General features: G+C 49.9%; 1 protein-coding gene across 3 annotated transcripts in view; it reads right to left on the reverse strand.

Annotated features, from left to right (window-relative positions):
* The window catches only part of LOC140384641 (uncharacterized), a 508,791-nt gene that overhangs the window by 227,700 nt on the left and 256,662 nt on the right, over positions 1–24,429 (reverse strand). For all 3 annotated transcript variants that reach the window (XM_072466529.1, XM_072466530.1, XM_072466528.1), the window contains one exon: positions 3,531–3,640. In XM_072466529.1, the coding sequence (XP_072322630.1) occupies positions 3,531–3,640 (110 nt within the window). The remainder of the gene's footprint in view (positions 1–3,530; positions 3,641–24,429) is intronic.

Raw genomic sequence — 24,429 nt, forward strand, 5'->3', positions numbered from 1 at the left:
GTATTTGCTACAACATTATGAAGAGTTTTCCACCGTCATGCATACCGATAGTCATAAATTAGTCAAGTTTGTTGATTGCTGAAACTCCCAATTCTTTGGTTTTAAATTATGGAAACCTTGGAAGAATCTCAAATTGAGTTAGTTACGATTATTGAGAAATTCATACTCCAGGATAGCTCAATAGCAACAGGAAAACCATATAATGCCACGTTAAAGCATTTGCACATGCACAAATATAGTGTACTGCAATTAGTGAAAAGTTACCAGCCAAAGCCAGACCTAACATGATTCTTATGCCAGCAGCATATCCATCTCCTGAGCCTTGGAAAACTTCTCTTGTGGAAGGTTTCTCATGATATTGGAAAATCATCCACATTACAGCTTGCCTCCAATGGCGGTCAATTTTAATATCTTTGTGGCTACCCAGACTGCTTATCTAACATCTGAAATTAGATGAGCTGCAACTCCCTCCAGTTGAACATTGGGAAGATTAAAGTCTTTGTCTCTGGCCCTGCGCAAGGGTCTGTAATACTTGGCACTGATTGCATCTCCCACTTCAGACATCACAGACAGATTCAGACTGTTTGTAACTTCAGTGTCCTACTCAACTCCCAGCTCTACATCACTCCAACACAAATACAGTCTACTTCTATCTCCATAACATTATCTACTTCTACTCTATCCATTTACTACTCAAACCCCCAGAATAATGTTTCAGGAGATGACAGTTCATCAGAACCCAAATGAAAGGTCATCGACCTGAAACCTAATTCTGAATTCTGGAATGTAAAATTGAATGGGTAGGATTCACAATTTCAGGTTCAGGTGAGCAGGGCCTTGGGTGGGAAATCTGCTCTTTCACCTATTGAGGCCAATTAATGGCCACCTAAGGGCCTTACCCACCCAGTGTCGGAATTTAGGCTGGCGGGAACGGGTAGGGTGGATAACAGAGGAACAAACCTTTCTTCGTCACAGGCCGGAAGGGGGACACTCAAGCTGAAGCCCTTTCAGAGTTGGGGCTCCCTTCCCTCCAGGACCTCTGAGCTTCCTTACTCCCGACAACAGGATCACACCCTTCCCGACCCGCAAGGGTGTCCCCAACGCTCCCGCCCCCCCATACTTATCTTTATAACAGCCCTAGGGCTTAATTCCAGGCAGAGCGCTACAGTACCGCTTCTAGCCACTGTGGCACTGTGCCTGGCTGGGTCTAACAGGTGAGACTTCCTTCCAAGGAATGTTAGAAGACCCACCCACTGCCAATCAATGCTCAAGCGAGTGTTAAATGGCATAGGGCTTCCAATAGTCTGTGGTAGCATGTTACACGCCAGCTCTCAGGATGGTGGGCGCCAAACACCGGCCATCCTTAAAATTCTACCCTTGTAGTTTTCACGTCACTAATGTAAGACTGATTGGCTTATCAGATTCATCGTGTTCCACTTTTTGAAAAGGCTTGTAGTTTATACTTTGTTTTAAATTTGGCTTGTTGAGTTAGTATTATATTGATTTGATTAGTGTTATATTGTAGCACTGTGTTATCTGGTGTACTCAGTATTATATTGGTGTACGCCGTCAGTGTTATGTAGGTAAGTTCGGCTAACATTATATAGATGTGCTTAGTGCTATATAGGTCTACACGTATGAAATAGAAATAGAAAGATAAAAACCACTTGGGTGTAAAAATTGCTTGGGGAAATGTCTGGTTAAAAACTGTTAAAAATCTAATCCTACAGATTGTATTTTAGATTTAGATCAAGTTTTGTTTTAAGATTTACAGTCAATGGAATCAAATGATAAAGAAAAAAAGTGTGGTACATTCAAAATAAGGCCATGGTATTACATCGTACGCATAAGATATTTTACTTTTGACTTTATTTCACTGAAATGAAACATTCTTATTCAAATCGCATAACTCTCTGAGGGCAGTACAGTAGCATAGTGGTTAGCACTGTGGCTTCACAGCGCCAGGGTCCCAGGTTCGATTCCCTGCTGGGTCACTGTCTGTGCGGAGTCTGCACGTTCTCCCCGTGTGTGCGTGGGTTTCCTCCGGGTGCTCCGGTTTCCTCCCACAGTCCAAGGACGTGCAGGTTAGGTGGATTGGCTATGCTAAAAAATTATCCTTCGTGTCCAAAAAAAGTTAGGAGGGGTTATTGGGGTTTGGGGGATAGGGTGGAAGTAAGGGCTTAGGTGGGTCGGTGTAGACTTGATGGGCCAAATGGCCTCCTTCTGCACTGTATGTTCTATGTTCTATATGTGCGCTCATCTAATTCTGGCCCCTCGGGTATTCCTGATTTTAATTGTTTCACCATTGGTGACCATTCCTTCAGTTGTCTAAACCCTAAGCTCTGCAATTTCCTCCCCACATCTCTCTATCTCAGTTTTTACCTTCAAGACATCCTGAAAATACATCTCTTTTACCAAGCTTTTGGTCATCTGACCTCATGTATTTATGTGGCTCTGTGTCATATTTTGTTTTATAATGATCCTGTGAAGGGCCTTGGAATGTTTATTGCACTGTAGTGACTACATAAGTATAAATCATTGCTATTAACATGCGATCCTTAACATGTTTAGTTGTTTATGATACTAATCAGCTAACAACATGCTTTCATTCGATGGCTGCAATTTACAGCTTTGCACTTCCTAAAGACAGGGCAAGCCACCCGCTTGTCCAGCTGAAAACAGGTTGGCCTTGATTTTAACTGGGAGCAAGTTGGGATAGCCAGGACCCAGAGAGACCCCATAGGGATCTCTGTCAAAGCCCTGGCCATTTTAACTCACAGGTCACATTTAAATATTTTGTGTCAATATCCCTCTTGATGCCAGCAAGAGATGTCAGGGTCAGTGGGCAAGACTGATGTCAGGGACAATTGGCAAGAACAGAAATCTGGCAGGAAGTGTTAGGATGCTGGAGATGCAAAGTAACAGTCCAGTGATTGATAAGGGCTTTAGCAGCTGATATCAGTGCTAAATGCAAGAGACAGGATCAGGGCTGGGGCGATCCAATGACTCCTTGGTGAGATCTGAGGAGAGCACTCCTGACCTTTCTGGACATGAGGACTAGTCATTTTTTAAAACTAACATGGCCTCCTCTGGTCAGGTTTGACAGTGGGTGGACCTCCCCAAGTCAGCATGAAATAGATGTTGCAGTGCCAATGACATTGTGTATTTTATGTGAAGATGTTACCAGTTGTGTACTAATTTTATATTTCATATGAATTATGCTCCTAAAATTATGTCTGGACTACCAACATATAAATGCTACCCATGTTGATAGAAAATGTATTGGGGGTGTCAACAATGCCACTAAAATAGCAGAACTCACCCAAGTGTGGAAATAATTCCCAAACTTAAGCTATGATTAGACCTGGGTTCACACTAGCAGCTAATGACATTGCTTATATCTGCTCTTTTCTGAGCTGTCAAGTGCATGCCTGTAGCTCTTAGCAGTGGAACTGAAGTAATGATGACACACACGGCCACTTGGCCCCATATTCTAAATGCTACTGTTCTCTACTAAAAATATTACTTACTTCACTCCATATCGATCCCGGAACATGATATGGTTTCTAAAAGTGCGATTTACATCAAGGTCTATTTGTTTAATATCTGCTGAAACACTTTGTGCTTGTATTTTCATTTTCTGTAAAAAGAAATAAAGACAATTTTAATTGTGGGAAAGTATCACAAAGGTTAAAAAGTACTTAAGGTGCATAAACGGCAATTTGGCTCAACAGGTTCATGTCTGTGTTTGTGCACCATGTGAGCCTCATCATACCCTTCTTCATCTAACTTATTCAGCTCCAAACCTCATTACAGCTTTGGTTCAAACGTGGCCAAAAAAGGTGAATTCCAGAGGTGAGATGAGAGTGACTGCCTTTGACATCAAGGCAGCATTTGACCAAGTGTGACCCCAAGAAGCCCAAGTACAATTGAAATCAATGGAAATCAAGAGACAAACTCTGCTGGGTGGAGTCAAACCTAACACAAAGGAAGATGGTTGTGGTTGTTGGAGGCCAATCATCTTAGCCCCAGGATAGCACTGCAGGAGATCTTCAGGATAGTGTCCTTGCCCAACCATCTTCAGCTGCTTCATCAATAATCTTCTCTTCATCATAAGGTCAGGGGTGGAGATATATGATGATATTGGCATTGAGTTCAGACCCAATCGCAACTCCTCAGATAATAAAGCAGTTCATGCCTGTACACAGCAAGACCTGGACAACATTCAGGCTTGGGCTGATAAGTGCTAAGTAATATTTGTGTCATACAAGTTCCAGGAAAGGATCATTTTTAACAAGAGGGAACCTAACCATCTCCCTTTATTTCAACGGCACTGCAATCATTGTACGCCTTATCACCAACATCCTGTGGGTTACCATTGACTGGAAACTTAACTGAACCAGTCATATAATTAATGTGGCTACAATAGTAAGTCAGGGATAGGAATTCTGGTAACTCACCTTCTGACTTCCCAAAGCCTGTCCACATAGAGTCTGCAAAGGGATATAGATAGATTAAGTGATTGGGCAAAGATTTGGTCGATGGACTATAATGTGGGAAAATGTGAAGTTTCCCACTGTCATATTCCACAGGGAACATACGGGGTGGGAATGATGATCTTCCCCGAGGTTCTCACGGAATACGAGCTCCCCGTTGAGGGGCGGGGAAACTTCATTCAGCAACGTACAAAAAGTTGGCCAGTAAGGCACCAACCGTGAGCAGACCTAGTAGGGATCTACCGGTCGTTGTGTATACGTAACTGTCAAGTTCTTAATTCTTACTCGGTGTGGATTCCCTGTGGCCTTATTAAACCCACTTTATAGTAGGAAGAAAATAAAAACATTTTTTAAAAAAATGGAAACTGCAGAATGTGGGGGACAGATTCATAGAATCCCTGTAGTGCAGGAGACCATTCGGTCCATTGAGTCTACACCGACCTCTGAAAGAGCACCCTACCTAAGCCCACTCCCCTGCCCTATCCCCGTAACCCAACCTAGCCTTTGGGCCATTTAGGCAACCTTTGGACACTAAGGGGAAATTTTAGCATGGCCAATCCACCTAACCTGCACAACTTTGGACTGTGGGAGGAAACCGGAGCACCCAGAGAAAATCCACGCAGACACAGAAAGAATGTGTGTCATTGCTTCCAACATGCCGTCTCACCTGAACCCAAGAAGCCAACAACCCAGGCTCCAGCGGGTTCATCCATTCCCCAACCCCTCACGACTGACATCCGAAACAGGACAACATAGGACCAGGAGTCGGAAGGCAAATCCCAGGCCTTGGAGACAGGATCAAATGTGCTCCCTCGATCCAAGGAAAGCGCTTCCTTCGCTACCAGAAACTCCTCGTACGCCTTCAACCCCTCCATAAATACGCCTTGCAATTCTCAAAATTGAGTTTTGACGACCTGCACTGCAGAGCCGAGACATTCGGAAAGAACAACATCATCGTTAGCAGCCATCATCCAACGGAACACACCCTACTGTCAACGCGGGAATCCTCCCAAAAGCAGCCGCACCGTAAATTGGAAGGCCCTACCCCACCTCCTTCCAGCCACCACAAATCACCCAGGATTTAAGCATATTGTCTCAAATCTAGAGTGCTGAAGCATTGACCAACAAATCTCAGGACATAGTAAAAACCTCAACCGCTCCTCATATGACAAATCCTTAATTCCGGGTATTATTCTTGTGAACCTCCTCTGGACCCTCTCCAAGGCCAGCACATCCTTCCTTAGATACGGGGCCCAGAACTGCTCACAATATTCCAAATGGGGTCTGACCAGAGCCTTTTACAGCCTCAACAGTACATCCCTGCTCTAGTATTCTAGCCCTCTCGACATGAATGCTAACATCGCATTTGCCTTCCTAACTGCCAACTGAGCCTGCATATTTTTTTAAAATATTTTTATTAGGGTATTTGCAAGTTTTTATAATAATAACAGTAACAACAACATAAACATGGTACAATAAACATTTCTACCACATCACAATCTTCACACACCCCAACCATAAAACAACAATCCGGCCCTCTTCCGCATCCCCCCCCGCCTTTGGAATTCTGCATCTGCTGACATTTTAACTTTCCCCAAGAAAGTCGACGAATGGCTGCCACCTCCGGGTGAACTCTACCATTGACCCTCTTAAGGCAAACTTTATTTTCTCGAGACTGAGAAACCCAGCCATGTCACTAACCCAGGTCTCTAGACTCGGGGGGCTTCGAGTCCCTCCACATTAATAAGATCCGTCTCCGGGCTACCAGGGAGGCAAAGGCCAAGATGATGGCCTCTTTTGCCCCTACATTCCCGATACTCCAAAGATCGCCTCCTCTGGACTCGGCACCACCCGTGTTTTGAGTACCATGGACATTGCCTTAGCAAAACCCTGCCAGAATCCTCTAAGTTTCGGGCATGCCCAAAACATATGGACATGACTTGCTGGACTTCTCGCACACCTGTCCTCTACCCCAAAAACTTTGCTCATCCGGGCCACCGTCATGTGTGCCTGGTGGACTATCTTGAATTATATCAGGCTAAGCCTGGCACATGATGAGGATGTATTAACCCTGCTTAGGGCATCCGCCCACAAACCCGCCTCTATCTCTCCTCCTAGCTCGTCCTCCCACTTGCCCTTAAGTTCCTCCACCGCAGTTTCCTCCGCCTCCAAAAGTTCCTGGTAAATATCTGATAGCTTCCCCTCTTCCACCCAGGTACTGGAGACTACTCTGTCCTGTATCCCCCGTGGCGGTAGCAGCGGGAAGGCTGGAACCTGCTTTCTCAAGAAGTCTCGCACCTGCAAATACCTAAACCCATTCCCTGCTGGCAATTCAAATTTATCCTTCAATGCTTTCAAGCTGGGGAAGCTCCCATCTATAAATAGATCCCCGATCCTCCTAATTCCTGCCCTTTGCCATCTCCGGAACCCACCATCCAGTCTATCCGGTACAAACCGATGATTATTATAAATCGGGCTCCAAACCGATGCTCCCTCCACTCTCTTAAATCTCCTCCACTGCCCCCAGATTCTCAGAGCCGCCACCACCACCAGACCTGTGGAGTATTGGGCCGGCAAGATCGGAAGAGGTGCTGATATCAGTGCTGCCAAACTTGTGTCTTTACATGACGCCGCCTGAACCTGCATATTAACCTTAAGAGAATCTTGAACTAGGACTCCTTAGTCCCCTTGTGCTGCTGATTTCCGAAGCCTTTTCCCATTTAGAAATATTCTATGGGCACGATTCTCCGGAACAATTTCTAAGTGTAGTGAGCGGGAATTGCCGCAAGCTTCCTGGCCCAGGAAGGCCAACAACGCTATTCAACGTTAATTGGTCGACTTAACGAGGCACCATAGGCTTCTTGCCCCATTCCGCCATAAAAGGCCCGCCAGCCGATACGCCGGCACCGCGCTCGCCAGCCCCCCCCCCGTTAACAAGGTCAAGCAGCACTTAAACGGCACTCGCTCAGTCAACTCCAGCCAGCTCGCAACAATGGCGCCGAGGAGACCAGCCCCAAGATTCGGGGACGCTCACCTGGGAAGGCTCCTAGACGCAGTGGAGGCTAGGAGGGATGTCCTGTTCCCCCGAGTGTCCCGGAGGGCTAGCCATAGTGTCCCAGCACTGCCTGGGACAAGGTGGCGGCAGCTGTGAGCTTGGGGAATGTGACCAGGAGGACTGGCCTCCAGTGCTTTGCTCATCACGAGTGAGTCGACACCAGTGCCCCATCCCCAAACACCCACCCCTCCCTGCCGAAACCAATCCGCCCTCAAGGAGGCATCCACCCCCCCTCCAACTCTCCATGTGACCCCCAACCCTCCCTCCATCCCCCTCCCCCTTCAACATCCCCCTAACCCTCCCTTCACCCCCCCCAACCCTCCCTTCACACACCCCGCTCCCACCACTGTGAACCACGCATGTGGCTAACGATGCCCCTCTATGTCTCCTCAGGAAAATCTCTTCCATAATCGCCGGGAAATGGCACAGACTTGCGGACAGGTTTCAGACCTAAGAATCCTCTCCACATTCGAGGAGCGTGCCCTGGAGATGACCGGTGTGGCCAAGGGCGTGGGGAAGGGGTGGTGGGAGTTGGGAGGGGAGGCGACACTATCGGGAGAGTGGGGACTTGTCTTACACATTAAACACCCTTGTGCACAACCATTATGATGCCACTGTCACTTTCTTTTGCAATGCGGGCTGACCTCCAGACCCTTGGCCCATTTCTCCAGGCTTTTCCCCCTCCCATGGCACCCACTCACCCTCCGCCAATGGACATGTCCCCAGAGCCGTGTCCCATCCCCTGGGTGTTCGGATGTTAGTTGTTGCATGTGTGGTGTTGCCTCCCACAGTGTTAAGGCACAATGTCCATGCATCAAGGTGTGTTGGGATGCTAGGCAATGAGTGCTACATGGCCCACCCACCCATGGGAATCCACTTGGGTGGTCACTTAACCACGATTGCCAATTCCCTATTTTTTTTTTTTATTAAATATTTTATTGAAAATTTTTGGTCAACCAACACAGTACATTGTGCATCCTTTACACAATATTATAACAACACAAATAACAATGACCTATTTTATAAACAAAAAATGAATAAATAATAAATAACAAAAATGAAAACTAGCCCTAATTGGCAACTGCCTTGTCACAAGTAACACTCTCCAAAAATATAATTTAACAGTCCAATATATAATTATCTGTAGCAACGACCTATACATACTGTACAGTATATATTAACAACCCTGAGAGTCCTTCTGGTTCCTCCTCCCCCCACCCCTCCCCTCCCCCCCCCTCCCCCCCCCCCCCCCCGATCCTGGGCTGCTGCTGCTGCCTTCTTTTTCCCATTCCGTCTATCTTTCTGCGAGGTATTCGACGAACGGTTGCCACCGCCTGGTGAACCCTTGAGCCGACCCCCTTAGGACGAACTTAATCCGCTCTAGCTTTATAAACCCCGCCATGTCATTTATCCAGGTCTCCACCCCCGGGGGCTTGGCTTCTTTCCACATTAGCAATATCCTGCGCCGGGCTACTAGGGACGCAAAGGCCAAAACATCGGCCTCTCTCGCCTCCTGCACTCCCGGCTCTTGTGCACCCCCAAATATAGCCAACCCCCAGCTTGGTTCGACCCGGACTCCTACTACTTTTGAAAGCACCTTTGTCACCCCCATCCAAAACCTCTGTAGTGCCGGGCATGACCAAAACATATGGGTATGATTCGCTGGGCTTCTCGCGCACCTCGCACACCTATCCTCCACCCCAAAAAATTTACTGAGCCGTGCTCCAGTCATATGTGCCCTGTGTAATACCTTAAACTGAATCAGGCTTAGCCTGGCACACGAGGACGACGAGGTTACCCTGCTTAGGGCATCTGCCCACAGCCCCTCCTCGATCTCCTCCCCCAGCTCTTCTTCCCATTTCCCTTTTAGTTCATCTACCATAGTCTCCCCTTCGTCCCTCATTTCCCTATATATATCTGACACCTTACCATCCCCCACTCATGTCTTTGAGATCACTCTGTCCTGCACCTCTTGTGTCGGGAGCTGCGGGAATTCCCTCACCTGTTGCCTCGCAAAAGCCCTCAGTTGCATATACCTGAATGCATTCCCTTGGGGCAACCCATATTTCTCGGTCAGCGCTCCCAGACTCGCGAACTTCCCATCCACAAACAGATCTTTCAGTTGCGTTATTCCTGCTCTTTGCCACATTCCATATCCCCCATCCATTCCCCCCGGGGCAAACCTATGGTTGTTTCTTATCGGGGACCCCCCCAAGGCTCCAGTCTTTCCCCTATGCCGTCTCCACTGTCCCCAAATCTTCAGTGTAGCCACCACCATCGGGCTTGTGGTGTAGTTCCTCGGTGAGAACGGCAATGGGGCTGTCACCATAGCCTGTAGGCTAGTCCCCCTACAGGACGCCCTCTCTAATCTCTTCCACGCCGCTCCCTCCTCCTCTCCCATCCACTTACTCACCATTGAAATATTAGCGGCCCAATAATACTCACTTAGGCTCGGTAGTGCCAGCCCCCCCCTATCCCTGCTACGCTGTAAGAATCCCTTCCTCACTCTCGGGGTCTTCCCGGCCCACACAAAACCCATGATGCTCTTTTCAATCCTTTTAAAAAAAGCCTTCGTGATCACCACCGGGAGGCACTGAAACACAAAGAGGAATCTCGGGAGGACCACCATCTTAACCGCCTGCACCCTCCCTGCCATTGACAGGGATACCATATCCCATCTCTTGAAATCCTCCTCCATCTGTTCCACCAACCGCGTTAAATTTAACCTGTGCAATGTGCCCAATTCTTAGCTATCTGGATCCCCAGGTAACAAAAGTCCCTTGTTACCTTCCTCAGCGGTAGGTCCTCTATTTCTCTACTCTGCTCCCCTGGATGCACCACAAACAACTCACTTTTCCCCATGTTCAATTTATACCCTGAAAAATCCCCAAACTCCCCAAGTATCCGCATTATTTCTGGCATCCCCTCCGCCGGGTCCGCCACGTATAGTAGCAAATCGTCCGCATACAAAGATACCCGGTGCTCTTCTCCTCCCCTAAGTACTCCCCTCCACTTCTTGGAACCCCTCAACGCTATCGCCAGGGGCTCAATCGCCAGTGCAAACAATAATGGGGACAGAGGGCATCCCTGCCTTGTCCCTCTATGGAGCCGAAAATATGCAGATCCCCGTCCATTCGTGACCACGCTCGCCACTGGGGCCCTATACAACAGCTGCACCCATCTAACATACCCCTCTCCAAAACCAAATCTCCTCAACACCTCCCACAAATAATCCCACTCCACTCTATCAAATGCTTTCTCGGCATCCATCGCCACTACTATCTCCGTTTCTCCCTCTGGTGGGGCCATCATCATTACCCCTAACAACCTCCGTATATTCGTGTTCAGCTGTCTCCCCTTCACAAACCCAGTTTGGTCCTCGTGGACCACCCCCGGGACACATTCCTCTATTCTCATTGCCATTACCTTGGCCAGGACCTTGGCATCTACATTTAGGAGGGAAATAGGTCTATAGGACCCGCATTGTAGCGGGTCCTTTTCCTTCTTTAAGAGAAGCGATATCGTTGCTTCAGACATAGTCGGGGGCAGTTGTCCCCTTTCCTTTGCCTCATTAAAGGTCCTCGTCAGTACCGGGGCGAGCAAGTCCACATATTTTCTATAGAATTCGACTGGGAATCCATCCGGTCCCGGGGCCTTTCCCGCCTGCATGCTCCTAATTCCTTTCACCACTTCTTCTACCTCAATCTGTGCTCCCAGTCCCACCCTTTCCTGCTCTTCCACCTTGGGAAATTCCAGCCGATCCAAGAAGCCCATCATTCTCTCCCTCCCATCCGGGGGTTGAGCTTCATATAATTTTTTATAAAATGTCTTGAACACTCCATTCACTCTCTCCGCTCCCCGCTCCATCTCTCCTTCCTCATCCCTCACTCCCCCTATTTCCCTCGCTGCTCCCCTTTTCCTCAATTGGTATGCCAGCAACCTGCTCGCCTTCTCCCCATATTCGTACTGTACACCCTGTGCCTTCCTCCATTGTGCCTCTGCAGTGCCTGTAGTCAGCAAGTCAAATTCTACATGTAGCCTTTGCCTTTCCCTGTACAGTCCCTCCTCCGGTGCTTCCGCATATTGTCTGTCCACCCTCAAAAGTTCTTGCAGCAACCGCTCCCGTTCCTTACTCTCCTGCTTCCCTTTATGTGCCCTTATTGATATCAGCTCCCCTCTAACCACCGCCTTCAACGCCTCCCAGACCACTCCCACCTGGACCTCCCCATTATCATTGAGTTCCAAGTACTTTTCAATGCACCCCCTCACCCTTAGACACACCCCCTCATCTGCCATTAGTCCCATGTCCATTCTCCAGGGTGGGCGCCCTCCTGTTTCCTCCCCTATCTCCAAGTCCACCCAGTGTGGAGCGTGATCCGAAATGGCTATAGCCGTATACTCCGTTCCCCTCACCTTCGGGATCAATGCCCTACCCAGCACAAAAAAGTCTATCCGCGAGTAGACTTTATGGACATAGGAGAAAAACGAGAACTCCTTACTCCTAGGTCTGCTAAATCTCCACGGGTCTACACCTCCCATCTGCTCCATAAAATCTTTAAGCACCTTGGCTGCTGCCGGCCTCCTTCCAGTCCTGGACTTCGACCTATCCAGCCCTGGTTCCAACACCGTATTAAAATCTCCCCCCATTATCAGCTTTCCCATCTCTAGGTCCGGAATGCGTCCTAGCATCCGCCTCATAAAATTGGCATCATCCCAGTTCGGGGCATATACGTTTACCAAAACCACCGTCTCCCCCTGTAGTTTGCCACTCACCATCACGTATCTGCCCCCGTTATCCGCCACTATAGTCTTTGCCTCGAACATTACCCGCTTCCCCACTAATATAGCCACCCCCCTGTTTTTCGCATCTAGCCCCGAATGGAACACCTGCCCCACCCATCCTTTGCGTAGCCTAACCTGGTCTATCAGTTTCAGGTGCGTTTCCTGTAACATAACCACATCTGCCTTAAGTTTCTTAAGGTGTGCGAGTACCCGTGCCCTCTTTATCGGCCCGTTCAGCCCTCTCACAGTCCACGTGATCAGCCGAGTTGGGGGGCTTCCTACCCCCCCCCCTTGTCGATTAGCCATCACCTTTTTCCAGCTCCTCACCCAGTTCCCACGCAGCTATATCTCCCCCAGGCGGTGCCCCCCCGCCCATCCTCTCCCATACCAGCTCCCCCCTCTCCCCAGCAGCAGCAACCCAGTAATTCCCCCCTCCCACCCCCCCCGCTAGATCCCCCGCTAGCGTAATTACTCCCCCCGTGTTGCTCCCAGAAGTCAGCAAACTCTGGCTGACCTCGGCTTCCCCCCGTGACCTCGGCTCGCACCGTGCGACGCCCCCTCCTTCCTGCTTCTCTATTCCCGCCATGATTATCATAGCGCGGGAACCAAGCCCGCGCTTCTCCCTTGGCCCCGCCCCCAATGGCCAATGCCCCATCTCCTCCACCTCCCCTCCTCCCCCCATCACCACCTGTGGGAGAGAGAAAAGTTCCCACATCGCAGGATTAGTACATAAAACCCCTCTTTGCCCCCCACATTCGCCCCACCACTTTGTTCGAACGTTCTTTTTAATAACCCGCTCATTCCAGTTTTTCTTCCACAATAAAAGTCCACGCTTCATCCGCCGTCTCAAAGTAGTGGTGCCTCCCTCGATATGTGACCCACAGTCTTGCCGGTTGCAGCATTCCAAATTTTATCTTCTTTTTATGAAGCACCGCCTTGGCCCGATTAAAGCTCGCCCTCCTTCTCGCCACCTCCGCACTCCAGTCTTGATAAACGCGGATCACCGCGTTCTCCCATTTACTGCTCCGAGTTTTCTTCGCCCATCTAAGGACCATTTCTCTATCCTTAAAACGGAGGAAACTCACCACTATGGCTCTGGGAATTTCTCCTGCTCTCGGTCCTCGCGCCATCACTCGGTATGCTCCCTCCACCTCCAACGGACCCGCCGGGGCCTCCGCTCCCATTAACGAGTGCAGCATCGTGCTCACATATGCCCCGACGTCCGCTCCCTCCACACCTTCAGGAAGACCAAGAATCCTCAGGTTGTTCCTCCTTGCGTTGTTTTCCAGTGCCTCCAACCTTTCCACACATCGTTTCTGATGTGCCTCCTGCGTCTCCGTCTTCACCACCAGGCCCTGTATGTCGTCTTCATTCTCGGCTGCCTTTGCCTTCACGACCCGAAGCTCCCGCTCCTGGGTCTTTTGTTCCTCCTTTAGCCCTTCGATCGCCTGTAGTATCGGGGCCAACAGCTCTTTCTTCATTTCCTTTTTTATCTCTTCCACACAGCATTTCAAGAACTCTTGTTGTTCAGGGCCCCATGTTAAACTGCCACCTTCCGACGCCATCTTGGTTTTTGCTTGCCTTCCTTGCCGCTGTTCTAAAGGATCCACTGCAATCTGGCCACTCTCTCCTCCTTTTTCCATCCGTATCCAGGGGGGATTCCCTTCTGGTTTACCGCACAGTGTTTTTAGCCGTCAAAATTGCCGTTGGGGCTCCTATCAAGAGCCCAAAAGTCCGTTTCACAGGGAGCTGCCGAAACGTGCGACTCAGCTGGTCATCGCCGCACCCGGAAGTCCGCCAATTCCCTATTAGCAATAGCCTTCAGGCGGATGGCCAGAAGCCTCGGCAGTCGGCGGGGGTTATGGGTGGTTGTTCGGGCAGATGGGCAGGGACAAGTGTTGCCCCCATAATGGATACACAGGATCCAGGGGTTAGCATGGTGGTGCCGCAAGCGGTTGCCCCCCCCCCCCCAATGTATGGCGGCTCACCCCTGTGGAGGGTCCCCCACCCCCGCCGAGCACAGGGGCGACAATCCCAGTGCCACCGAGCTCTTTGCCTGTGACCAAAGATGGCTACTCGCCTCCTTACAGTCCCACAGAAGCCCTCCTGCCAGGTTCACATTTTTCAACAGGTGTACTAATCGGTGCCAGCGTGCCCACTTGCTGGGGAGGACACTGAATGACAGGAGGCCATAGGATAAGGGGTGGCTCTCGTTAATTGTACGGAAAGGGGGCTTAACTGGTGATAATTGGTTTCTTGCCACACTACGGGGAGATTCCAATTTCACTTACTGGGGTTTGGAGCCTGGCGTGGTTCTCGTTTTTGGCCTTGCATGCTATTCACTAGCCTTGTTTCGTTTGAGTGAGAGGGTAACAAAGCCCTATGCCTCTATTCTTCCTACCAAAGTGCACAACCTCACACTTTTCTACATTGTATTCCATCTGCCACTTCTTTGTCAACTCTCCTAGCCTGTCCAGGTCCTTCTTTAGTCTCTCTGCTTCCTCAACGCAACCTATCCCTCCAAATATGTTTGTATCATCTGCCAACTTAGCAACAATATCCTCAGTTCCTTCTTCCAGATCATTAATATACATTGTGAATAGCTGCAGTCCCAACATTGATCACTGCGGACACCACTAGTCACCGGCTGCCATCCTAAGAGGACCCCTTTATCCCCACTCTCTGCCTTTTACCAGTCAGCCAATCCTCTATTCATGCCAGTACCTTGCCCCTGACACTGTTGGCTGTTATCTTATTCGGCAGCTTGCCATCTCCACTCTACTCGTTCCGGGAAAAGGACATCCTGGAGGACCAGAGACGCCAGGGCAGGATTAGTTGACTTCCACAACAACAAAACTGGCGCCGCACCTGGACCAATTCAGCAACTGTTAATCGATTCCAATGAGAAACGGTGCTGGATTCTCTGGATTCGCAATTAACACTCCGTAAGCCGACAAGCTGCAGCCGCATTTACACACTTCACTCCCCACACACATTGTCCCAGCCAACAAGATGGCACTTGTTGCACTGAAGCGTGCCCATACGGCTGATGGGTAAGGGTATGGCTTGGGGGCATCCATACGACCTGTGGCCTTAAATTCACAGTGGGCAGTCAGCGGGTGTGCAGCTGCATGGTTGCCTTGCAGGCCGCGGCAATGGTGTTCCGTGCCAATCCACCCTGGCCCCACAACCCATTGCCTGGCCACCCCCGCTACTCACCCGGCCCTGACAGAAGCCCCCTGGCCAGGGGCACAACTGTCAGCAAACTATGGCACTGATGGGCACTTTCCGTACCCCCGCTCTCCTTAAGCAGCGCCGGTGACTGTTTCCTGATTTTTAAAAGCACAAGTGAACCTCGCCATCGGGAATTCGGCCCATTGGAGGCAGAGAATCGCGGAGGCTCTGGAGAATAGCGGGTCGGGTATGCCAATGGTGGTTATGTACGTGCGTTCTGGAATGCATTGATGCCGCTGTCGAGGGACGGAGAATTGCGATTTGGTGTGAAATCGTTGCCGGCTGCGATTCAGGCACAGAACCGATTCTCCGCCCAATTGCACTTCCCGATTCCAGCGCGGCAAAGGAAGAATCCCGCCCATTGGGGGCTGGCAGCCATTGGGCGGGATTCTCCGGTCGCCGAAATCATGTTTGCCGATCGGCCGGAGAAAACCCGTTTCAAACCAAATCGTGTGCGATGCCGCTTTTGCGATGCTCTGCCCCTCCGAGTACACAGCGCGCCGTACCAACGGCCTCAGGTCGTTGCCTGCGGCCCACCCCCGATGCTCCACCCTGTCCGGCCAAGTTCCCGACAGCGTCAGTTGTGTGTGCTATCATCTGTCGGGAACTGCAGAATCAGTCATGCGCCGCCACAGTCGGGGAGGGTTGATCCGCGGGCAGGGGGGTGGTCCGGGGTGCACGAACCGGACAAAGGGGGGGCACTATTTTGCAGTGCCAGATCCACGAGCGGCTGACGCCATGTTGCACGGCGCGGCCGCTGCAGGTGATTCTCCGGGCCATATCGGCAGCTCTACGCCGCCTTGCTGATAGCCCCCAGCCAAACAGAGGATCGATGGCTGTTTTACGCCAAACGTTTGGTGGTAACGCCGGCGTTGGGACATAGCCTCAGAATCGGAGAATCCAGCTCATTGTTCTTTGATCAGGATGCCACATATAAGAAACCCAACTTGGACACTTTTCTGCCTGTCTGCACTGCCCTCGAAACTAGAGAGGCCATTATCTTGACAGCACAGAAAGACGAACTGCATGATTCCTTTAAAGCCATGACCATTCACCGGGAAGATGGAGGTTTAGAATTGCTAGTTGTCTGCCCGCCACCAACCGTGCCCCTTAAAGCATTCCAACTTCCTCCCTCCCTGCCTCTGCAGTAGCTGATGACAAGTGGCACAGAATGAATGACAGCTCCAAAGCTAGCTGGAATCTCAATGTTATGAGATCCATGGGTCAGGAACTAACCTGCTGCAATGCAGAATTCACCAAAGAGAGGAGAACAGAACTGAGAATTTTTGACATCCAGTTGTCTCATAATTATTAGGATATCCCTTTAGCTGGCCATTTGTGCCGACCTTGAACTCCACCCATTCAAAAAGATCGTTCCACCATCTCAAGGGATCTCATTGACTAACTAGAAACATAGAAAATATAAGTAGGCCATTCAGCCCCTCGGGCTTGCTCCATCATTCAATATGATTGTGGTTGATCCTCTATCTCAATGACACCCCCCCGCTCTCTCCCCATATACCCTGATGCATTTACCATTGAGAGATCTATTTCCTTCTTAAATATATTCAGTGACTTGACCTTCACAGCCCTCTGTAGTAGAGAATTCCACAGGTTCACCACCCTCTCTGAATACATTTCTCCTCATCTCAGTCCTAAATGGCCTATCCCATATCCTGAGACTGCCAGCCCTTGCTCTAGACGCCCCAGCATCCCTGAGTCCCATCAGTCCAGCCCTGTCAGAATTTTGTTTCAACGAGAGCTGATCTTATTCTTCTTACTATTACTTATTACTTTTTTTTGTTCTTCTTTGGGCAGAAGGTTTTTCTTTAGTTAGGGTCTCAAGATCGGCACAGGCTTGGAGGGCCAAAAGGCCTATTCCTGTGCTGTACTTTTCTTTGTTCTTTGTTCTAAACTCCAGTGAATACAGGCCGAGTCAACCCTCATACAACAATTCAGCCATACCAAGAATCAGTCTGCGTGGTCAAGCTCAGTATGTAAAAATGGTTTGCAATCACCTTTCAAACTCATTCATTCGTTGGATGTGAGCATCATTGGCTAGGCCAGCTGTTATAACCCGACAGGAGGCCCAGGGATCTGCAACCTCAGAGTCCCCGTGGTCTCACCCGACTACGAGTTACGTAGATGGGGGGGGGGGGGGGGGGGAGGGGGAGGGGGGGGGAAGCCACCCCTTAAACCAGGGGCCTCTGGAACAGAAATACCCCGGCTCAAGTATGGGCCCGGCGCAGGAGACCCTTCGGGGAGTGGGAAGTGTAAATATATAAGTAAAATAAATCTATGTTTTTCTACAGTCGTTTTCTACTTCTGAGTGGTCGCTTGCCTGAGCCGTTACACCAGCATTTATTGACCACCTGTAATTGCCCTGGAGAAGGTTGAGGCGAGCTGCCTTCTTGAATCCCTGCAGTCCATATGGTGGAGATACACCCACAGTGGTGTTAGGAAGGGAGCTCCAGGATTTCAACCCAGTGACAGTGAAGAAACGGTGGATGACATATTTCCAAGTCAGGATGGTGAGTGGCTTGGAGGGGAACACCCAGGTGGTAGTGTTACCATGTAGCTACTGCCTTTGATCTTGTGGAAAGTAAGGTCATGGATTTGGAAGTGCTGTCTATGGAGCTGTGCTGAGTTCCTGTACCACATCTTGTGCATGGTACACACTGCTGCAACTGGTGCATCTGTGGTGAAAGTTAAGTGGGTGCCTTTGTCCTGGATGGTGTCAAGTTTCTAGAGTGTTGTTGGAGCTGCACTCATCCAGGTAAGCAGAGAGTATTCCATTACACTCCTGATCTGTGTCTCTTGTAGATGATGGACAGGCTTTGGGAAATCAGGAGGCGAGCTAGTCGCTGTAGGATTCCTAGACTCTGATGTGTTCTTATAGTCACAGTATTTATATGGCTAGTCCAATTCAGTTCCTGGTCCATGGTCACCCCGAAGGTAATGTTTATCAGTAAACACAACCCCACCTTTAACTTGTGTTGAAAGTTGAGAGAACAAAATTTGCACAATTTATCCCAGTCAGGAAACAGATTTTTTGCCTCTCACCAAATTAAGTGCACCTGACCTGCCCCCCCTCTCTAGGCGTGTTTGTTTGTGGGGTTCCGAGGAGGGCCTCTTGCTCACTAAGTGCCTGATCCAGAGGGAGAGGGGCTGTTTGAGCGCCTTCGCTGCTGAACACCTCACCCATGAACCCCCTCCCATCATCACTCGCTTATGCCTAGGTCCTTAGTGATCCTAGGCCTCAGGCGAGTATTTTACCATCAAATCCACCCCTCCCCACTGCTAATGTCCTTGATCCCAAGGAAAGCTCACCGGTGCCCAGTATCTGAATGGCACTTAATGCGACCAGCAAGTCCCTCTGCCCACCATGATTTCTGCTGCTAGTGGGAGTGGAGAATTCTGCCCTGGAGAGAGATTTTATGGTCCTTCATCAGCAGTTTTGAAGGTGAGGCGGGGGCTGTGTGCAGCACCTCATAAATTGCAGCTTGTGGCCTAGCTACCGCCTATAAGCTCTCCCTTAAATATATCCCATTTTAAGGGGGTGGGTGCACTGGGCTTCCCACCTACCTGCCCTTTGACCAATTGGGATCCTTATGTGGTCAATTAAGTGGCTCATCCTGCCCTGCCCCTCTCGCTATTTTACCAATAGCGTTCGAAGGTCCAATCCAGGTAGGTAGCCTGGCAGATTTTACTGGGCGAGCTGGTGTCCAACAAGAGGTGGGAGTTACATCCTTTGGGGGTCCGCTGTTACCATCAGTCATATACCTTCTTTTAAACCTCACCCACCTCTCAAACCCAGCCCCCTAACGTACTCAAATCCTTACAGTTCCTGCCATCCAGGCCCTGTAAACACTGCAGACCTACCTCTTTTTCGGGGACTGCTGTAGTCTGCAGAGTGGCTTCCGCTCGAACCTGGTCCTGCTGGGACTACAGAGATGCTGGCCAAACTGATTGGTGGCAGCTCTCTAAGGCAGGACTTCCTTCCCAGATGTAGGTGAAGCATTATATGACTGTGGGGCCATTATCGGCGGGGATGCATTCCCAATCAACTCTTTATTGCAGGGCGGGAAACCCCACCATCCAGAAAATACTGCCGATGGAAGATTTAACAATATAAACCATAGTATGACAGATTATGGATAGCATTTGACTGAGTCAATGGGGGTCTTGCTTGCTGGCTAGAGAGCTGGTGAGAGCCCCACGTCACCTCTTCTCAGGAAGGCTGGTCACATCAAATGCCAATCAGGCACTTAACTGGCCAGTAGCAAGCCCTCCTTTCATCAAGGACCCTGTCAGCAGGGAGGGATGGCTGCTGCCCACCTGAGGTCTAGGATTGCTATGAAACCAGGCGAGCGATGGTGGAAAGGGGCTTGTGGGGTAGATGTTCAGAAGCAAAGGCTCTCACCACCACCCCTCCTCCCCAATGCCAAGTCTCTGGATCAGGCACTTGGTGCCTTTGAACAAGCCCCCACCCTCCCCGGATTGGATTTGTATTTGTTTATTGTCACGTGTACCGAGGTACAGTGAAAAGTATTTTTTCTGCGAGCAGCTCAACAGATCATTAAATACATGAAAAGGAAATAAAAGAAAATACATAATAGGGCAACACAACATATATAATGTAACTACATAAGCACTGGCATCGGATGAAGCATACAGGGTGTAGTGTTAATGAGGTCAGTTCATAAGAGGGTCATTTAGGAGTCTGGTGACAGTGGGGAAGAAGCTGTTTTTGAGTCTGTTCGTGTGTGTTCTCAGACTTCTGTATCTCCTGCCCGATGGAAGAAGTTGGAAGAGTGAGTGAGCCAGGTGGGAGGGATCTTTGATTATGCTGCCCGCTTTCCCCAGGCAGCGGGAGGTGTAGATGGGTTCAATGGATGGGAGGCAGGTTTGTGTGATGGACTGGGCGGTGTTCACGACTCTCTGAAGTTTCTTGCGGTCCTGGGCCGAGCAGTTGCCATACCAGGCTCTGATGCAGCTCGATAGGATGCTTTCTATGGTGCATCTGTAAAAGTTATGATGTGGAGATGCCGGCGTTGGACTGGGGTGAGCACAGTACGAAGTCTTACAACACCAGGTTAAAGTCCAACAGGTTTGTTTCGATGTCACTAGCTTTCGGAGCGCTGCTCCTTCCTCAGGTGAATGAAGAGGTCTGTTCCAGAAACACAAATATAGACAAATTCAAAGATGCCAAACAATGCTAGGAATGCGAGCATTAGCAGGTGATTAAATCTTTACAGATCCAGAGATGGGGTAACCCCAGGTTAAAGAGGTGTGAATTGTCTCAAGCCAGGACAGTTGGTAGGATTTTGCAGGCCAGATGGTGGGGGATGAATGTAATGTGACATGAATCCCAGGTCCCGGTTGAGGCCGCACTCATGTGTGCGGAACTTGGCTATAAGTTTCTGCTCGGCGATTCTGCGTTGTCGCGGGTCCTGAAGGCCGCCTCGCGGCAGATACGGAGGAATTCATCAGGCGAATGAGGCTCCGGGAATTCTTCTACAGACCCCAAGAGGCCAACAGCGAACCCAAGCAGACTACCAATGAACCGGAACAGCAGACCGAGAGATCTGCGGTGCGGCAACCGAAGAGGAAAGAGTCGAATTGGACCCCTCCGGAAGGTCGCTGCCTTAGACTCGACATGTATGCTCAAGCCGTCAGGAGTCGCGTCAATGCCAGATTCATCAGTCGCATTCACAAGACAACCCCGAACGTCACCCAAGCACAACGCAATGCCATCCGCGCTCTCAAGACCAACCACAGCATCGTCATCAAACCAGCAGACAAAGGGGGGGCCACTGTCGTACTGAACAGAACGGACTACTGCAAAGAAGTATACCGACAACTGAACAACCAAGAACACTACAGGCAGTAACCCGCAGATCCGACCAAGGAACACATCCGCCAACTTAACAGACTGATCAAGACCTTGGATCCAGATCTTCAGAGCACCCTACGTGCTCTCATCCCACGTACTCCCCGCATTGGAGATCTCTACTGCCTCCCAAAAATACATAAGGCCAACACACCAGGCCGCCCTATCGTTTCAGGCAATGGGACCCTGTGTGAGAACCTCTCTGGCTACATCGAGGGCATCTTGAAACCCATCGTACAAGGTACACCCAGCTTCTGTCGCGACACGACGGACTTCCTACAGAAACTCAGCACCCATGGACCAGTTGAACCAGGAACATTCCTCGTCACAATGGACGTCTCGGCACTCTACACCAGCATCCCCCATGACGACGGCATTGCTGCAACAGCCTCAGTACTCAACACCGACAACTGCCAATCTCCAGACGCAATTCTGCAACTCATCCGCTTCATTCTGGATCACAACGTCTTCACCTTCGACAACAAGTTCTTCATCCAGACGCACGGAACAGCCATGGGGACCAAATTCACACCCCAATACGCCAACATCTTCATGCACAAGTTTGAACAGGACCTATTCACCGCACAGGACCTTCAACCGATGTTATACACCAGATACATCGATGACATTTTTTTCCTTTGGACCCACGGCGAAGAATCACTGAAACGACTACACGATGACATTAATAAGTTCCATCCAACCATCAGACTCACCATGGACTACTCTCCAAAATCAGTTGCATTCTTGGACACACTCGTCTCCATCAAGGACGGTCACCTCAGCACTTCGCTTTACCGCAAACCCACGGATAACCTCATGATGCTCCACTTCTCCAGCTTCCACCCTAAACACATTAAAGAAGCCATCCCCTATGGACAAGCGCTCCGTATACACAGGATCTGCTCAGACGAGGAGGAGCGTAACAGACATCTACAGACGTTGAAAGATGCCCTCGTACGAACGGGATATGGCACTCGACTCATCGATCGACAGTTCCAACGCGCCACAGCGAAAAAACCGCACCAACCTCCTCAGAAGACAAACATGGGACACAACCGACAGAATACCCTTCGTCGTCCAGTACTTCCCCGGAGCGGAAAAACTACGTCATCTTCTTCACAGCCTTCAACACGTCATTGATGACGATGAACATCTTGCCAAGGTCATCCCCACACCCCCACTACTTGCCTTCAAACAACCGCGCAACCTCAAACGAACCATTGTTTGCAGCAAACTACCCAGTCTTCAGAACAGTGACCACGACACCACACAACCCTGTCATGGCAATCTCTGCAAGACGTGCCAGATCATCGACATGGATACCACTATTACACGTGAGAACACCACCCACCAGGTACGCGGTACATACTCGTGCGACTCGGCCAACATTGTCTACCTCATACGCTGCAGGAAAGGATGTCCCGAAGCGTGGTACATTGGCGAGACCATGCAGACGCTGCGACAATGAATGAACGGACATCGCGCAACAATCACCAGGCAGGAATGTTCCCTTCCAGTCGGGGAACACTTCAGCAGTCAAGGGCATTCAGCCTCTGATCTCCGGGTAAGCGTTCTCCAAGGCGGCCTTCAGGACCCGCGACAACGCAGAATCGCCGAGCAGAAACTTATAGCCAAGTTCCGCACACATGAGTGCGGCCTCAACCGGGACCTGGGATTCATGTCACATTACATTCATCCCCCACCATCTGGCCTGCAAAATCCTACCAACTGTCCTGGCTTGAGACAATTCACACCTCTTTAACCTGGGGTTACCCCATCTCTGGATCTGTAAAGATTTAATCACCTGCTAATGCTCGCATTCCTAGCATTGTTTGGCATCTTTGAATTTGTCTATATATGTGTTTCTGGAACAGACCTCGGTAAAAGTTGGTAAGGGTTAATGTGGACATGCTGAATTTCCTTAGTTTCCTGAGGAAGTATAGGCGCTGTTGTACTTTCTTGGTGGTAGCGTCGACGTGGGTGGACCAGGACAGGTTTTTGGAGATGTGCACCCCTAGGAATTTGAAACTGCTAACCATCTCCACCTCGGCCCCGTTGATGCTGACAGGGGTGTGTACAGTACTTTGCTTCCTGAAGTCAATGACCAGCTCCTTGGTTTTGCTGGAATTGAGGGAGAGATTGTTGTCGCTACACCACTCCAAAGGTTCTCTATCTCCACCCTGTATTCTGACTCATCGGTTTTTCGGGATCTGGCCCACTATGGTCGTATCGTCAGCAAACTTGTAGATGGAGTTGGAACCAAATTTTGCTATGCAGTCGTGTGTGTGCAGGGAGTTGAGTAGGGGGCTAAGTACGCAGCCTTGCGGGACCCCGGTGTTGAGGACTATTGGGGAGGAGGTGTCATTGCTCATTCTTACTGATTGTGGTCTGTTGGTCAGAAAATCGAGGATCCAGTTGCAGACTCCATCAACAAGTTTGCTGACGATACGACCATAGTGGGCCGGATCTCGAATAACGATGAGTCCGAATACAGGAGGGAGATAGAGAACCTAGTGGAGTGGTGTAGCGACAACAATCTCTCCCTCAATGCCAGCAAAACTAAAGAGCTGGTAATTGACTTCAGGAAGCAAAGTACTGTACACACCCATGTCAGCATCAACGGGGCCGAGGTGGAGATGGTTAGCAGTTTCAAATTCCTAGGGGTGCACATCTCCAAAAATCTGTCCTGGCCCACCCATGTCGCGCTACCACCAAGAAAGCACAACAGCGCCTATACTTCCTCAGGAAACTAAGGAAATTTGGCATGTCCACATTGACTCTTACCAACTTTTACAGATGCACCATAGAAAGCATCCTATCAGGCTGCATCAGAGCCTGGTATGGCAACTGCTCGGCCCAGGACCGCAAGAAATTTCAGAGAGTCGTGAACACCGCCCAGTCCATCACACAAACCTGCCTCCCATCCATTGACTCCATCTACACCTCCCGCTGCCTGGGGAAAGCGGGCA

The sequence above is a fragment of the Scyliorhinus torazame genome, chromosome 10 (genome assembly GCF_047496885.1).
Source record: "Scyliorhinus torazame isolate Kashiwa2021f chromosome 10, sScyTor2.1, whole genome shotgun sequence".
NCBI classification, from domain to species: Eukaryota; Metazoa; Chordata; class Chondrichthyes; order Carcharhiniformes; family Scyliorhinidae; genus Scyliorhinus; species Scyliorhinus torazame.